Source organism: Meriones unguiculatus, chromosome 4, assembly GCF_030254825.1.
Source record: "Meriones unguiculatus strain TT.TT164.6M chromosome 4, Bangor_MerUng_6.1, whole genome shotgun sequence".
Classification (NCBI taxonomy): domain Eukaryota; kingdom Metazoa; phylum Chordata; class Mammalia; order Rodentia; family Muridae; genus Meriones; species Meriones unguiculatus.
The window spans coordinates 70,208,865-70,227,410 of NC_083352.1; the positions used below are offsets into that span (position 1 = coordinate 70,208,865).

The 18,546-nt window shown below is 39.2% G+C and overlaps 1 protein-coding gene across 6 annotated transcripts in view; it reads left to right on the top strand.

Annotated features, from left to right (window-relative positions):
* Window positions 1-18,546, top strand: part of Adk (adenosine kinase) — a 422,206-nt gene that overhangs the window by 326,614 nt on the left and 77,046 nt on the right. For all 6 annotated transcript variants that reach the window (XM_060382086.1, XM_060382091.1, XM_060382090.1 and 3 more), the window contains one exon: window positions 8,333-8,368. In XM_060382086.1, the coding sequence (XP_060238069.1) occupies window positions 8,333-8,368 (36 nt within the window). The remainder of the gene's footprint in view (window positions 1-8,332; window positions 8,369-18,546) is intronic.

The following is an 18,546-nucleotide window of genomic DNA, read 5'->3' on the forward strand; positions in this document are numbered from 1 at the left end:
TCCTATTAAATGAAATAAGATACATAATACTTCAATGAGGCTTTTCTTAGGCTGCCTTCTCAGCCTAAGAAAATAAACAGATATTTATTTATCTATCTATCTATAAGTAGAGATCTTTTTGTTTCCATTTATGTGTATCAGTGTTTGTCTGCATGTGTGTATTAGCCCATGTGTGAGCCTGATTCCTGCAGAGGCTAGAAGGGAACATCAAAATCGCCAGGACTGTAAGCCACCCTGTTGGTGCTGGAAAGGGAACCTAGGTTCTCTAGTCAGCCATCTCAGCCAAACTGGTCAGTTTCAAGTTCGGTGAGAGACTGCCAATGTCTCAAAAAATTAATGGGGACCGTGATCAAAGGAAGGCATTCGACATCCAACTGTGGCCTTTACACCCATCCATGTACCTGTCTATGTTCCCATACCAGCAAGCACATGTACCGTACTCGCTACCACAGCACTTCCACTGTGTAAAAACTTAGATTGTTCTAGAAGTCACCCCCCATGGATCATCAGTCTTCAATTGTGGGGAAGCTCCTACTAACGTCACTTTCCTTTGGTTGCCACCATTAAATGTGTCTAAAGGTAAAAACCTACTATTCTTTCTTAAAACAGTGAAATCAGCTAGCCAGTAAACCACTTGGTGAAAGGGTTTAGTCTCATGGACTAAGCCCCATTTTTGGCTTGTGTTTTGTGTCTTAAATGTTTTGTGTTTTTTTTTGTTTTCTTTTTTTTTTTAGTTTCATTAGTAGAGGCATAATTTATATACTGACTATCTAATTTTTATTATATACCTATTGGACAGAGGCCATGTCTGTCTTTATAGTTACACATTGGCCCACAGAGTTTCTGGCACTCAATAAATGTTAAATAATATTTCTATTCAGCATTCTGCAGACAGGAAGCATATGGTAATAAATGTCAGAGCACAGGTTGGAAATCTCCAAAATGTTATACATTATATTCCTTGGAAAAACCAGTTCAGACATTTTTGTGAATGAAATTTCTTTTTAAGAGCAGTTCCCAGGATCAAATGTTACTTAGCAGTTTTCCAGCCTTCATTTTTTTTTATAAATTAAAACTTTTCCTCATTGATAATAATAAAATTTTTGAAGTGTTAGCACTAATACACTTTCATATGGAAATGTGTAAGTGATTTTATAGATCGCATGAAGAAAATGTAGTTCATAGTCTGAAGAACAGCACAAGAAAACATTGAGAAGCTTGAACAATGTGTCTTTATATTCTGACATATGTGATGTGAAAAGCATGAAACAACAGGTATTTATCATTAAATTTCAGTATGACTTGGAGGTACATCGCTGCCAAAGTTGCTGCAGAACTTACAATATTAGACTTTAACTTAATATTTTTCTCACCTGAGTATTCCAGCACTACTTAAAAATCTTACTGTAGTGACAATAAGAATAACAGTGCCGTAGCCTCGAATAACATGTGCCATAGATATTTTAAAAACCTGATGCCAAAAAGAAAAAGATTTCTTTGTAAGGGTGTTTCTCAGTTGAGAAAGAAATGGTTAACCATACTGAGCTACCTAACATGTTCTAAAAACATGTATCTAAAGTTTCTTTCCATAATTTGTTTACCCTGTGGTTGATCTTTTGACATACTGCTTTGAAGTTTTGGTACCTATGATTAAGAGTCTGCATAGGACGAATTAGAGTATAACCTAGGGTTATGGTCACCTTGCTGAGATGTCCATTGTAAACACTCTGATACTCACTACGTGTTGGCCATTTTCCTCTTCATGAGGGTCCTTACAATATGGAACTAAGTAAATTAGTAAAGTAGAGAGAGAAAAGATGTGCTAAAGAGGCTGAGCAAAACACTCCATCCCTTTGGTCATTTATTAGAAGCAGGTTACTAGCTGTAGCCCATACACTCTGGGGAAGATTGTCCAAGTATCTGAGTACCAGAGTCAGATCACCAAGGCCATTGTAGGGGCTGCTGAAACACATGGCTTTCAGGTAAGATGGGCCTTTGAATGTATTATTCTAGGTCTTCTGGTTCTTAAAAATACCAAAGAGCTTGCATGCAGTAGACAAAATGATCTTATTATACTATATGAAATGTTTTCATTTTATTAGCATAGCCCAGTAAAATTATTAGCCAAAAACAAACAATTTAATCCATAGATAAACAAACTAATACACTGAGTGAGTTGCTCCTCAGCAAATTGGCTGTAAAACTGGAACCCCTTTAAACCTTACACTCTGCCCTTGTAGGCTATTACTGCAGCAAAAGCCATTCAAAAAGAGCATCATACCTCAAAATATAGAGAGAGGTCTGAATTTTCTATTGTATAAAGACAATTTTATACACAGGTTTTACTTAGAAAAATGCGCAAGATGCCTTAGATTCATCCATTGTGCACTATTTAGGACTTAGAGTGATATTTTTCATCGCTTAACATCATTTTAAGATCTGCAACAGCTGGAGCCCTCTATCCTAACAGATGTCCTTAGTCTAAATCCATATTTAGGAGTAAATATTTTCTGATAGAGAGGTGAACAATGTGAAAAAGAAGCATTGGTCTAGTGCCCTGTTCTCCTCCTGTCTTCCTGTGCTCTGACTCTCAGGACTGAGGTAAAGATCGTGGAGATTCCCAGTGAGACCCACACTATCAAACCTTGATTCTTCTACTGTCTCCTTGCTTGGAACAACAAAGCCACAGTGTGCTTCAGATGAGTGGGCTTCTGTCCCTGGGTCTAACCTGAACCTTCCTTTGCCTTTTTGTTTCAGCTTATACCCAGGACCCCTCATGTCTGAGATGCAAGTACAAGACAGTAACAAACAGTTAATAGCTCTAATTTAGGTCCATTGTCTTGAAGTGCAGCACAGGAAGTAGGGTCAAGGTTATGAGCTATGATAGTAGAGCAAGTTAATAGTCTTACCCATCTATGTAGGAAATCCTAAGTAACCACAAGAAAAGAAAACCTTCCTATAATTGAGTTTGGAAAAGTCTGATGATTCCAGGCCAATATGCAGAAATTGCATTTCTATAATAACTAGCTACAAATGATTGAAATGAGCATGAACAAAGTATAGTTTTAGTTAAAATATCAATTCCTTTAATTCTGTTTTATTTAAGTTTCTCATAAGTTCTGTGCATTTGACAGAATAAAAGGAGTTTTCTCATCAGTTGATTATAATAAAGCAGTTGTCTTTTGTGCACACAAACACCTGCTTGCTTTTCTGAGTAATCTGAGGATTGTACTTTTTTGTTTGCTGTGGGTTGGGTTTTGTTTTTGTTTGCTTTTTGTTGTTGTTTTGGTTTTTGTTTTATTTTGAGACAAGGTTTCTCTGCCCTGGCTGTCCTGGAACTCATGGAGATCCACCTGACTCTGCCACACCAGTACTGGGATTAAAGGTGTGTGCTTGGCCTAGGGCTGTACTTTTTTTTTTAATAATGGCTTGCTATTTGCTTTTAAAAGCCCTTAAGGTAAGCATTCCACATTTTCATTAACTATTAATTTTAGCTTTGCTTTTTAAAATTATTTATTCATATTTTTATGTATATTGGTGTTTTGATTGTACATATGTCTGTGTGAGGGTGTCAGAGCCTCTGGAACAGGAGTTACAGACAGATATGGGCTTCCATGTGGTGCTGGGAATTGAACCTGGGTCCTCTGGAAGAGAAGCCAGTGTTCTTAACCACTGAGCCATCTCTCCAGCCCTTAGCTATGCTTTTTAAACCTCATTTCAAAATCTGTATCTGGTGTTGTTTGTTCAGCACATTTTTAGCCTGGGTGGTAAAGCAGCTGGCCTACCGTGGCTCCTAAGTGGTGTGGTATAGACAAGAATAAGACTTTAATTATGTATCATTTTATTGACAACACTCGCTCCCGGAAGGGAAAAATGACTGTTATTGCAAAAGACGTATAATATGAGTTTCATTCATTGTAAAGGAAAAATGACGCTGTATTATAGCATATCCAACAATGGGAAGATTCTGAAAATGTGACCTGTCTCTGAAACAGCATAATGGTGGAAGTTATCAAAATAGAAAAAAGTGTCAATGTGAAGTGCAGGCTGATCAGAAATAGTCTTCCCAGGCCAGTTTAGTTTTGCTTGCCATGCATGAATGGAAGTGCTATACTCTCAGGGGAGCCGGAAAGCCTCCATGTCAGTTGTTTATCTCCTTAATCCCTCCTCCTTTGTGGTTTTTATGTCAGATCTAAAATGAAAAGCCTGTAAATATGATGATTATCACATGGATAATCACCTGCATTAGGAACCGCCCTGCTTCTCTAGTCTAGCTCTAGCTGTTCCCACATGTCACAGCCACTCCGTGGTTGGATTTTAACCTGACTGCTTCATTAGATTTGTGAAACTCAGTACAAGGCGCCCTGGGGCAGCACAGATGGGGGCTTGCTTGTTTTCTTTTCTCACTTTTGCCACAATGGCACACTAACAAGTCCTTTTCAATTTAGTGTGATCAGTTCACTTGGAATTACTCCTGATATTTGGAACCTGCCGTACTTTTCTACCCACCATCTATGCTCACTCTTTCTTCCTTGTTTTCTGACCTAATACCTTTTCTTTCTGCTCTCTCATGCAGTGAATCTGAGAGCAAAAATTCTGCTTAAAATTCTTGCTGGGTCAAACTGTTCCCTTCTGTTGTTTTGTTTGTTTTGCTAAGAGGAAAAAATGAATGCTGTTCTATCATTGCATCTACAAACACCTTCAGATCAGAGGTTAGTGGTGACAGAGTCTACAGTGATGTGAGGCAGCTGCCTTCTGTAGTGGTGTGACTTGAGGCACCAGTCCAAGATCAAAGGAAGGTGAGAAGAAGCTAGTAAAAATAAGATCATTTTAAGGCATAGAATAAGGACTTAGCTCTTCTGGTAGGGCCCAGCTCAGCATACCCGTGTTTGCAGAGATAGAAATTGAGTTGGCTTTTCTTAAGTATGTCCATCCTAAGCCAGAAATGTGTTGGTGCTTGAAACTGTTTATATATGTGAAAATGTCCTAAGGCATACCTTCCATACAAGATAATGATTTGAAGCCAAGCATGATGGCACAAGCCTAAAATCCTAGCACTTGAGAGATGGAGGCAGGAAGAGAGACAGTTCAAAGCCAAATCTTATCTACTAAGATTCAGGCCAACTTAGGTTGGTTACATAGTGAGCCCCTGTCTAAAAGAGAAAAAAATACTCGTGTAAGTATTTTTTTATTTATTCTTGCCATTAATTTTTAATATACCACATTACAGTTAATTGATTAGTATAAGAACAAAGCTGGCATTAAAAATAATAATAATAATAATAATATAGCCAAACATGATGACACAGATCTATAATCCCAGCACTCAGAGACAGGGAGATTAAAGAGTTCAAATCTAGCCTGGGCTACCTAAGGAGCCCACTCTATACAAATAGTACAGTTGACTGGGGGCTTAACTTGAAGTTCATCTAGCAACTTGAGGCTGGGATCTCAATCCTCAGCACTGCTCCTTCCCTCAGTTTAACTACTACATATGGACTTTCAGTCTTTCTGTCATAGTGCAACTTTAATCATACAGATTTCTTATCTTTTAGTTACCCTGAATCTCCACCTCTGTCCTCGAACTCATTATCCCCCAGGCTGGGCTTGAAAAGTAGTTCTTGGGGGCTGGGAAGATGGCTCATTGGTTCAGAGTATTTGCTGCTCCTGTAAAGGATTTCTATGTTTGCTTCCTAGCACCCTCACAATAGCTCACAACCATTGATAACTCCCATTCCCAGGGGTCTGCTGCCCACACCTGGCACCAGCCATGCACATGGTACACAAACATACATGCAGGCCAAATACTCGTGTACATAAAACAAATAAATCTAAAATAGCAATAAGTGTAGTAGTAGTTCTCACCAGAGCTAGTCAGTTGCATTATTCAGCTAAGAATTCATGTAGTTAATTGTGACAGCTTAGAAAACAATACATTGCTATTGTTTCAACCTTATCATTTGTCTTGAAATATTATTAACTATGTGAATTATAAATGTTCTTTTGTAAGTAGATTGGAAAGATGGCGACCTTGCTTGCTTGAAACAGTTGTCAGGATATGTGTTGTGTGTGTGTGGAGCCATCGGCTGTGCCTCACTGGTTGGCCTGGTGTTCCTCTAGTGAATGTTGTAAAGAATTGTACATTCAGCTTAAGATTTCCTGTTAACTGACCTTTTCCCACCCTCAAAAGTGTATGTTTTTGAAATCTCTGTTGTTCATATAGTGGACTGTAAGTACATGCATACATTTCTTCATTAGTATTTCCTCAGCATGGAGGAGCTGCCCACGATCATTTTAAAGGCTCTGACTGTAGTCACTGCCTTACATGGTCTGGTGCAGCAGTCGTTCTAGTTGAGTTGGATCTGCTCACTACTTGGACTCAAATCCTATCCTTCTATTAATATCTCTTGGCAAAGATAATTTTGGAGGAATGTAAGTTAAGATGTAGAGACTCTTTGACAGTTGTCTGCAGTTTTTTTCACTTTCAAGAGGGAAGTAAAAATGAAAAGTAACATTGCCTCCACTTTTTATCATTCCTAAAATTAAAACGTATGCACAAGATAAACAGTAAAAGTGTAAGGATTTAGTTACATAGATGTATGTATGTTTTTGGTTTGGGGTGGTTTGTTTTGTTTTGTCTTTCAGTAGTCTGTTAGAGGAGCATTAGAGTATATCATAATGTTTGTTAAATTGTGCTCAGAAACTATTTAAAGGCTAGAAGACCTTTGTGTATTAAAATTTTAAGTTTGTTTGTTTGTTTGATTTTAGAGAAAGGGTTTCTCTGTGTAGCCCTGGCTGTCCTGGACTCATTCTGTAGACCAAACTGGCCTGGAACTCACAGAGATCTGCTGCCTCTGCCTCCCCAAGTGCTGGGATCACAGGCAAGCACCACTGCACGCAGCTTATTTTTAAGTGTTAACTTTTGTTAGCCTTTTCCTCTTAGTCAAAAACCAGGCATGGTGGCCCAAACCTTTAATCTCAGCACATAGGAGGCAGAAACTGGTGGACCTGTATGAGTCTGAGGCTAGTCTTGCTTGCGTAGCAGTCCTTGGCCTGGTGGACCTGTGTGAGTTTGAGGCTGGTCTTGCTTGCATAGCAGTCCTTGGCCAGCCAGGGATATAGCAAGCGGGATTGGGGGTAGGGTACATAGATAGAAATTATTCAACCCACATATTATGTACCTAGATTTCATAGTCATCAATATTTTGTCAAAATTTTTTCCTTTTGTTCCCCTGCCTCCTGGGTATTCCCAGTTACAAATTTTGTGACATTTCATCTTTAAATACTAGTGGGTACAACCTTAAAGGTTAAAGACTTATCACAGTAATTATTCCTAATATAAAACTGATGATTCTCAAATTACATTTGTTCAAGTGCCTTTCACAGCTCTTTTGTTTAAAATAAGATCCAGTTAAGGTCCATGCATTGGTTTTGTTCATTTCCCCTCCCCAATTTATCTTTGAAGTTACCTTTAGTTAAAGACACAAAACTAGTTGCCCTATAAATGAGTCCCATCTTACAGACTTGCTCAGCATCATTATCACTGTCTCCTTTAGTTTGTTCCTCTATTTTTCTTGTGAATACAAGTTCCTGGACTAAAGTTTTGATTCAGTTTTGAAACTAATTGGTTTTAAGATATGTGGGCAGAATACTTCCTGGTTGAAAATGTGGCCTCCATTCTGCATCGTACAGAGGCTCAGAATGTTTGGTGATCCCACTACAAGTGATAGGACTGATCACAGGGTTAAAATGATGACAGCTTGATCCCTTCCATTATAAAGTTACACTTTGCTCCCTGTGACCAGCGCGTAATCTGTGCTGCTTTGACTCCATGTGAAGAACCGGTTCCCTGTCATCCTTTCACCCAGTGACTTTAACGACACTCCTGATCCTGTCTATAAATTTCATCACGGGATTGCAAAATATTTTTTTCCAGTGTCTGCACATCTAGTGGCAGGCATTCTTTTCTCCAGAAGAGCTTTCTGAGAGGCACTGTTTTAATTAGAAATGTAGCCACCAGCATAGTCCTTGGATTTCAAGTGAATGTCTTTCTTTGCTGAGTGAGGTCAGAACACCTGAACTCTCTGTGACAGCAGCTGTAAAAACACATACTGCATCTTCTGTGTTCCAGCTCCTGAAGTGTGTTGACACTATGTGACCCATTGTTTTTAATACCAAGACAAAAAGGAAGTATTTTTAGGGTAAAAATAAAAATTAATCTATGTGAGTATATTGATAATTGTGTAGAAAGAACACTGAATGGGTTTCAAAATGAATTGTTTCTTCATTATCTAGCACTTTATAATTAACTGTTCTTTTTTTTTTTTTCCAGGAAGCTGCCACTTTTGCTAGAGAGCAAGGCTTTGAGGTGAGTTAACCCACAATTGCACACTAAACAGATCCTAAAGGTTTTTTCTAGCTGATAATGAAGTTCTTTTGGACAGTGATTGATGTGCTATTATACTCTCAGAGCCTCGCTGCAGTTGCCATGGAAACTTGGCAGTCGTCATGGTTTCTTTGTTCTGCCAGCACAGTGTTATGACGCACTCTGCTAGGTCTGCACCCAACATCGCCTACAGATGTTATTTATTGAATTTTGAAAAGCCTCTTGGGAAGCCAAGAGGTTGGGCACAGTTTCAAGCTGCCTCTGCAGATATGGGGCCTGTCAGTTTGTTCAGTTAAAAAGCTACCTCATTAGCTGCATTACATTTCATAAGAATTCAGTGCTGAAGCAGTAGTGGGGCAAGATGGAATAGGGAGCTATCATGTCACTTAAATAAGTTCAACCCTATCATATGTAGATTATCATTATGCAAATTAATTTCCAAAGGTTGTACTTAACAGTTGTTAGGGACTGATTAATTTAAATCCTGCTTATGAGCTTCCTGTTTAAATCTTGTCTCCCTCTTATCTTTTTAAAAAATAACATAGGATATGTTTTTTTGTGTGAAGAAAATATTGACAGTTGGCCTTAATTTTCTGGTCTCAATTCTGTTTTCCTAATAGAGGGACAGTCTTGTCAAGACTCAAAATTCCATGTGGTTATTGTTGGCAAAATCAAGATACAATCAAGTCCATAATATCTATCTTCTAATTGACTGTAAGAAAACACTAACTTCAGTATGAACCCAGGTCAATGGACAGATAATTAACTGAGTTTATGGGTCTTTTATGGTTATGATATTGAGCCAGAACTATGTCACATGCCCTGCTTTATATATCAACTTGCAATATTATCTGACTATAGTAACTTTTAAGAATTATATTACTTATTTAGTAGGAGGCGCTTGCCTGCCACAGCGTATGACTTGCTGGAGTCAGTTCTTTGCTTCCACCGTGTGGGTCATGTGGTTTGGCAGCAAGAACCCTTACTGGTTAAGCCACCCCACTCGTGTAACTTCAGAAAGTCGATGTGACCAGAGCTGAGATTCTGGGACTCTACCTTATTTGCGTACTCAGCATTGTCTACCATGTACAGAAGCTGTGAGCATTGAGTAAACAATACTAGTAAGCTTTAAGCTCCTTAAAAAAACATAAATTTGTGTTGCAGTTATTATTTAAGCTCATGAAAAGCAAATTCATCATTCAGGAACAAAATAATGCACGTGTGTGGCATCTGTGCCACGGGACGCCATACACAGGAAACACTCCTCTTCATAGAGGCAGGCAATGAGCATGTCTCTAAGAAGTCTCTCCATCTATGATTTCCATTAGAAATTATAGGAAGATGACATAATCATTGACTTCTCAGAAGTTTGCTTTCATTATTTTAGTCATTGTACAGATAAGTAGTGTAGAAAGGGAATTCCAAAGTTGCTTGTTTTGACTAATTTGTTTTAATATTTAATTTCCCAAACTTATAACTGTTGTATAAGACTTAATATAGTTAGGAGAGTGTTTAGTTCACAAATGCAATGTGGGGCCACCAGAATGCCTCAGCAGATAAAGTTATGTGTGACCTCTGACCTCCACACTAGAGCTTTGAGACATGTGTAAATACTTACACTAAATTAATGTAATCTTTTTTTACATGGAGCTAGGAACATAGTGCTCATGTACACACACACACATTTAAAACAAATGTTTTGATTGTGAGAATATATGTACATGTTTTCAGTTAATTTTAAAGTTTTACCACCAGGCATGGTTGTGTGCAACTCCTGTCATGCCTGTACTCTGGAAGCAGAGGCGGGCAGATCTCAGAGTTCAAGCCAGCCAAGGCTACATGGTGAGACCCTGTATCAAATCATAAGTGAAGTTTTAACTGTGCTAAGTATTTATACTAAAAGCTAATATTCTCAAATATCACAAATCATAATGCTTCATAAATAATAGGTTTTAGCATATAAATCTGTACCTGTCAGTTAGCTGTGTCATCATTAAACAAAAGTGTTTTTGTTCCATGATTAAGTATAAAACATGCTTAAGCATAAAACATGCATTGGTTCTGTAGTGCTTGGGTGATGTTTTTCATGTAGTAAACCTGCTATAGACTTTATTCCTTGAGCTCTTTGCTCTAAGCATGTGTGGTTTACATTCAGTCTTAGCAACAAACTACGTTCGATCTTTCCTGTTTACCAGCACTATATTAACCTTTCATTAGTTCCTATTTACTGATTTTAAATGGTTTCACTTTGTCATAAGTCTGCCGTAATGGATTAGAGCATATAAGCAAAGTGATGATTACATAATCACATACCCTGTTAACTCTTGACATATTGAACAGCTCTGCTAGTGATGTTGACAGTGGTGTGTTAGATTCAATAAGGCACATAGTGTCTTGTTATGTCCCTCTATGGACTCCCAAAATCATTAGAAACATTGAAGAATATACATGAGCCATGAATAGAATAACCTCAAGTCAGTATTGTTAATAAAAATACAATCCATGTGTGGAATGCTGTCTAAGAAAGCCAATGATTTGTAATGTCTTTAAAGCTTTCTTTAAATGTCTTTAAAGTTCATTACAGGAAAAAATGAAAGCATAGGTGTACAGTATAAATAAAACAAGAGCCGTTTTCTTTCTATGGAAGTGTTCTGATGTTCTCACGTCTAGTGTAACTAGTGTAACTAGACAAAAATTTGTATTTTAGCACTTCAACCTTAATATTGGCTCTGAATTTGGAGCAAATCTAAAAAAGAAAAAAGAAGTGGAGTGATTGAAAGAAAGGGGTAGCATGCATCCTTCCTTCCTACCAGCACCCCTGCCCTCCCTTATTTTCTGTTATTAATCCCAGTCCTTTCCCAAAACCACTGAGTGTTGCCATCAGTGATCTGACTGCTGACAGGCCAGCCTGACACCTCTAAAAATAACCTGTGTTTATTCATCAGGAAAGACCCTCAGCAGCATTGTTTATAACGCCCGGGTGGGTTTCTCTGCAAACTCTAGATAATCTTTATTTAAAAAAAAAAAATCTTTAATCTTTAAAGTGAATTGGGCTTTTTTTTTTTTTTTTTTTTTTTTTTTTTTTTTTAGAGAGAAGCAGCAGCTTAGGAGAGCACTGGAAAAGGAGATAAAAGCTGGAGCCAGGCAGAGCACAAGGCAGGAGAGTGGCTTTCTCTATATAGGTGATAGAAAATTGCATAGTACCCGATTTAAATGACAGACCTGCTAAGAATTTAAAATGACAATTCTTGGTAAAGAGTTTCATGAGGCTTTTATTATTCTGGAAAAAACAGCTCAGACTGCAGTGTGCTGTTAAGTCTTCCTTTTCTTGAGCTGAACTGATCAAAGGTTTATGTTGTTAGAGACTAAATAAAAGCAACATACTTAAAAAGCAGCCTTCATTATGAAGCATTTTTAAAATTGCCATAAATTGACATAAATTAAATAAAATGAAGAAAATACCTCTAAAACCTAAATTTAGTTATTCTCTATATTTTCATTGTCTCTGTAAGAGAAAGATATATGCCAATTTTTAAAAGAAATTCAAACCATTGAGTCATTTATTCAACGTTACTCCAAGCAAAAGTTTTCCTTTTCTTGTAGATGACTAAGGCATAGTGCTCTTTGCACATAGGGAACAAAGTGATCTTATTGCCCTTCCCTTTTTCCCTCAGTCTCTGACTATGCAGAACATCCTCTGGCCCGTGAGACTCAGTCACCTTGTAGCACTGAATGACAACGTATAGAATTGTACAGTCCAATAATCACACTCTGCTGCTCAAGTTAAGATTATTTAATATTAAATGAAGTGTAAAGTCAAGGTCAGGTGTACTGACAACTCTGTAGGATCAACTACCCTGAATGCTTAGACAGAAGGATTGCTTGAGCCCATGGACTTGAGACCAGTCTAAAACAGTGAAACTCTGTCTCAAAACATAAAATGAAATGTAGTCGCCGCGTTTGTCCTATACACATTTCTAGCACTCCACAGCATGTATGCAGGAAGGCCCATTAATCAGCACTGAGGACAAAATCTAGAGAGCATATTCAGGAAGTAGTGGTTCTCTCAAGTGATACTCAAGTGCCTGTGTTCTTTACAAATTTGAGGATTGCAATAACTGTCACAGTGTCTGAAAATAGTACCTAACTCAGGTCCTACTGGCTAGGGGATACCCTGCAGTTTTCTGAGGTGGCTAGGTCCCCAAAGAGGACAACTTTTAAAACAGATTATGAAAAATAGATTGCAAAAGAAAAAAAAAGAAATAAAAAAGATAGATTGCATAGTTTTCTAATACTGTTCCCCACAACCCAGAAGATAGAAGGGAAGAACCAATTCTGCAAAGCTGTCCTCTGAGTCCCCATACTTGTGCTGGAAAAGACATGTGCTTCTCCCAATGGTAATTTTTTTTTTAAAGAAAGTTAAAATTTGACAAATAGTTATCTAGCAATGACAAGAGCAGGGGGCAGGGAGTGAACCAGTTTAGTCAAACAAAGAGACACTTTCAAACAGAGGAGACAAGAATACAAAGGCCTCTCACCAAGAAAGAGCACAGTGTGCTGTGCACCCCACGGGGCCAGTGTCTCTGGCCTGGCAGAGTGAGGAAGGTAGCCTGAGACTCAACTGCCGATTGGCCGGTCACGTGAACACTGGGATCTTACAGAGTTCCTATTGGGAAGACAAAACCAAAAATGCTGTATCGTTGAGTGAGCACTATGTGGGAATGGCACAGCTGGGACAGACTGGGACGGGGGTTCAAACATGTGCATCGCCTGCTTGGTGAAAAGGAAGTGAAGACAAGAAAGTAGAATGAAGGAAATGTGTTTTTTAAAAAGAAAAAAGTTCACTCCTTTTACTGGGTGGCATGCGTGACAGTGTAGGTATGAAGGTCAGATGACAATTTGTGGAAATCGGTTTTCTTCTAGCGTTTAGGCCCCAGGGGTCAAACCCAGGTCATCAGACTTGGCAACAAACATGTTTACCTGCCAAACCCTTTTGTTGACCCAAGAAAATATGGTCTTTTTTTTTTTAATTTTATTTTTTCTTATCAGTTACTTTTTTTTTTTCAATGCAGTTTATTCAGGAACCTTGAACAATCCTCGGACCCCGGGGAAAGCCAGCCCACAGCTTAAATAGCCTCTGGGTAGCCAACCCAGGCGTGCCACGTGGGCAATGCAGATAGGTCCACATACATGGAAGCAAGCCAGATCCTCAGCCTTAGCCAAATGTGGAATTGTTCATGACAGAGAGCACTCACCATTGGGAAGGTGGAAGGCGGAAACCAGCTCCATCTTTAAGGCATAGCATTCCGCAGCTCTCTACAGTTCCCCCTTTTTGTTTTAGACGCATCAGGCAAGAGTAGAGGTCTGATCTCTGATATTAGAAATAAATTGGGACTTTGTACCGATGTGAGTACATATTTTAGGTAATTGGACTGGAGAATTCGATACTACAATGGAGCAGCTGAGAGTGGCCATTGTCACAGTAAATTCTACCAGAGTGGACGCAGGACTAGCCACAGGATTATCATCATGGATTGCTGCAGCCATGAATCATCTGAAGGAATGGGCAGGCATGGGAGTGTTAGCAGGCCTTCTGGTGTTGGTCTCCTTGGTTTGCCTGTGGTATATATGCAAGATTAGAGTCTCACAACAGTGTGATGCAGCCATGATCATTCAGGCCTTTACAGCCATTGAAGCAGGACAGTCTCCCCAAGCATGGTTGGATACCATAAAAAGCTAAAATGTTACGCTCAGGATGCGAGGCTAAGCACCGCACTCAGGGCCAGCCGCTTTGGACCCAGAGAAGAGCATGTCTGGTTGCATGCGGGTTGATGCCCCAGGTCCCGCCTCTGAGAAAAAGGTATCAGTTACATTTTATTAACTCTGTATCCCAGCCGTGTCCAGATCCCTCATTCCCTCCCAGCCCCTCCCTCATCTCCACCATGCCCCTTTCCAAGTCCACTGATAGGGGGGGACCTCCTCCCCATTCATCTGATCCTATTTTATCAGGTATCTTCAAGACTGGCTACAAAGCCCTCCTCTGTGGCCTAACAGGACTGCTCCTCCCTTTGGGGGTGGGGAGGCCAAAGAGCCAGTCATTGAGTTCCTGTTAGAAATAGTCTTTGTTCCCCTCACTTTGGGAAACCAATTGGTTACTGAGCTACCACAGGCTACATCTGAGCAGAGGTTCTAGGTTATATCCATACATGGTCCTTGGTTGAATGTCAGTCTCAGAAAAGACCCTGTGCCCAGATATATTTGGTCCTTGTGGAGCTCCTATCCTTTCTGTATCAGACTAACTCCCAATCTTTCTTATGATTTCCTGTACTCTGCCAAAGGTTTGGTCATGAGTCTTTGCTTTGAAAACACTGCTAGTTAGAGTCTTTCAGATGCGCTCAGTAGACTCCTGTCATACATTCAATGCACATCCCATCTGTCTTTCTAAACGAGGATTGATCATCTTACCCCATGTCTGCTCTCTTGATTATCTTTTTTAGGTGTATAGATTTCCTTATGTTTATCATATCTTATAGGTCTATATATACCGTGTTTGTCTTTCTCCTTCTGGGATATTTCACTCAGAATGATCTTTTCTAGATCCCACCATTTGCCTGCAAATTTCATGATTTCCTCCTTTTTGATTGCTGAGTAATATTCCATTGTGTAGAAATACCACAATTTCTGTACCCATTCTTTCGTTGATGGACATCTGGGTTGTTTCCAGGTTCTGGCTATTACAAATAAAGCTGCTATAAACATGATTGAGCAAGTATCCCTTTTGTGTACTTGAGCAAAGTTTGGGTATATACCTAGCAGTGGTATAGCTGGGTCTTGAGGAAGCACTATTCCTAATTGTCTTAGAAAGCGACAGATAGCTTTCCAGAGTGGTTGTACCAGTTTACATTCCCACCAGCAGTGGAGGAGGGTTCCCCTTTCTCCACAACCTCTCCAGCATGTGTTGTCGCTTGAGTTTTTCATCTTGGCCATTCTGATGGGTGTAAGGTGATATCTCAGGGTCGTTTTGATTTGCATTTCCCTGATGGCTAATGAGGATGAGCATTTCTTTAAGTGTTTCTCTGCCATTCGATATTCCTCTGTTGAGAATTCTCTGTTTAGCTCTGTTCCCCTTTTTTTAATTGGATTACTTGGTTTGCTGCTTTTCAGTTTCTTTAGTTCTTTGTATATACTGGATATTAGTCCTCTGTCAGATAAAGGGTTAGTGAAGATTCTTTCCCAATCTGTAGGCAGTCGTTTTGTTTTGATGATGGTGTCCTTTGCTTTACAGAAGCTTTTCAGTTTCATGAGGTCCCATTTATTGATTGTTGCTCTTAGAGCCTGTGCTGTTGGTGTTCTGTTGAGGAAGTTGTCTCCTGTGCCAATGAGTTCTAGGCTGTTCCCCACTTTTTTTTCCAATTGATTTAGAGTATCTGGTTTTATGTTGAGGTCCTTGATCCACTTGGACTTTAGTTTTGTGCAGGGTGATAAATATGGATCTATTTTCATTTTTCTGCATGTAGACATCCAGTTGGTCCAGCACCATTTGTTGAAGATGCTGTCTTTTTTCCATTGAATGGATTTGGCTTCTTTGTCAAATATCGAGTATTCATAGGTGTGTGGGTTTATTTCTGGGTCTTCTATGCGGTTCCATTGATCCTCCTTTCTGTTTCTATGCCAATACATGCAGTTTTTATTACTGTTGCCCTGTAGTACAGCTTGAGATCAGGGATGGAGATACCTCCAGATGATCTGTTGTTGTACAGGATCATTTTGGAGATTCTGGGTTTTTTGTTTCTCCATATGAAGCTGAGAATCTTTTTTTTTTTCAAGGTCTGTAAAGAATTGAGTTGGTATTTTGATGGGAATCGCATTGAATCTGTAGATTGCTTTTGGCAGGATGGCCATTTTCACAATGTTAATCCTACCAATCCATGAGCATGGGAGATCTTTCCATCTTCTGATATCTTCTTCGATTTCTTTCTTCAGAGACTTGAAGTTTTTCTCAAACAGGTCTTTCATTTGCTTGGTTAGAGTCACCCCAAGGTACTTTATGTTATTAGTGGCTATTGTGAAGGGTATTATTTCCCTAATTTCTTTCTCAGCCTTTTTGTCTTTGGTATACAGGAGGGCTTCTGATTTTTTTGAGTTGGTTTTGTATCCTGCCACTTTGCTGAAGGTGTTTATCAGCTGAAGGAGTTCTCTGGTTGAATTTTTGGGGCCGCTCATGTATACTATCATATCATCTGCAAATAGTGACACTTTGACCTCTTCCTTCCCGATTTGTATCCCCTTGATCTCCTTTAGTTGTCTTATTGCTCTGGCTAGGACTTCAAGTACTAATTGAAGAGATATGGAGACAATGGGCAGCCTTGTCTTGTCCCTGATTTCAGTGGGATTGATTTAAGTTTCTCTCCATTGAGTTTGATGTTGGCTATAGGCTTGCTGTATATTGCCTTTATTATGTTTAGGTACGTGCCTTGTATCCCTGATTTCTCCAAGACTTTAAACATGAACGGGTGAGATGATCATGTGGTTTTTCTCCTTCAGTTTGTTTATGTGGTGGATTACATTGATGGATTTCCATATGTTGAACCACCCTTGCATGCCTGGGATGAAGCCTACTTGGTCATGGTGGATGATATCTTTTATATGTTCTTGGATTCGGTTTGCAAGTATTTTATTGAGTATTTTTGTGTCAATATTCATAAGAGAGATAGGTCTGAAGTTCTCTTTTTTTGTTGGATCTTTGTGTGGTTTAGGTATCAAGGTGACTGTGGCTTCATAGAATGAGTTTGGTAGTGTTCCTTCTGTTTCTATTTTGTGGAATAGTTTGAGGAGAATTGGAGTTAGCACTTCTTTGAAGGTCTTGTAGAATTCTGCGCTGAAGCCATCTGGTCCAGGGCTTTTTTTGGAGGGGAGACTGTTAATGACTGCTTCAAGAAAATATGGTCTTTAAAATAACGGAAGATAATACTACACTAAACCAGTGGCGATAAAATACACTTTTACATTGTATAAAATGCTTCAGTTTATAAAACCTTTTCCAACATGTCACTGGCACATTTATACCTCTAGAAACCGTGAGAGGTAGATAGTAAGTTCAACAGGTGAAACCCAAGCCATATGACAGGTTCCACTTCACACAGCTCGCTCATACTGCCAGCGTAATCAGAGCTCAGCTCTGCTAGTTGGTAAATCACATTTTTTTCTCTGTCCTGCTCTAACTTATTGGAAGAAAATGTTGAACTTCAAAATGGCCTTGAAGAATGAGGAATATCTGATCACCTCCCCCTGAGGGGAGCAGCCTTACCAGGCCACAGAAAATGACAATGCAGCCACTCCTGATGTTATCTGATAGACTAGGATCAGAAGGAAGGAGAGGAGGACTTCCCCTATCAGTGGACTTGGGGAGGGGCATTCGTGAAGAAGGTGGAGGGAGGGTGGAACCGGGAGGGGAGGAGAGAGGGGCTTATGGGGTATACAAAGTGATAAAGTGTAATTAATAATAAAATGAGGAATATCTAAACACCTAAACATTGGACATTTATCTGAAGGTCAGGATTAACTTGTGAATGTGCAGAAAAAAAATGACTGAGGAAGAACAGTCTATACTTTTGTGGTAATAGCAAAAGGCATATAACAAGGTTTATAGAAGCAGCACCATCTGTGCGTAGCCAGGAAGCAGTGGTTCCAAATACTGAGATTCCTAGAGGCAGACTCGGGGATGTCGTCCTGGCTATACCACCTCTGTTTATAACCTCAGGCAGCATACTTAATGCCTGTGAGTGAGTTTCTCCATCTGCAAGATGAAATGTACTAACAGACCTACTGCATGGGGTAGGAAAGGCCAGGTGGAGATTTTAGGGTAAGATAAAGGAAATTGTAGTGTCTTTTATATAGAGAAATTAAGGCTGGGAACCCTTTTAGAACCCTGTAATGGCTCACAGCTCAGCTCTGTGAATTTTTGTCTCTTACCCCACCCCCTTGTTATCTTTTTCCTCCTTATTAGATATTACAGTTGAGTTTTCAGTGCTCAATATTTTTTAGCCCCTTTCTAAGGAGCATCTCACAGATTTGAAAGTTTTACAAGGGATTAAATTGAGAGAAATAAAATTAGTCCTCTTCTATTTTAGTATAGTAAATAATTAAGCTCTTTCAACTTA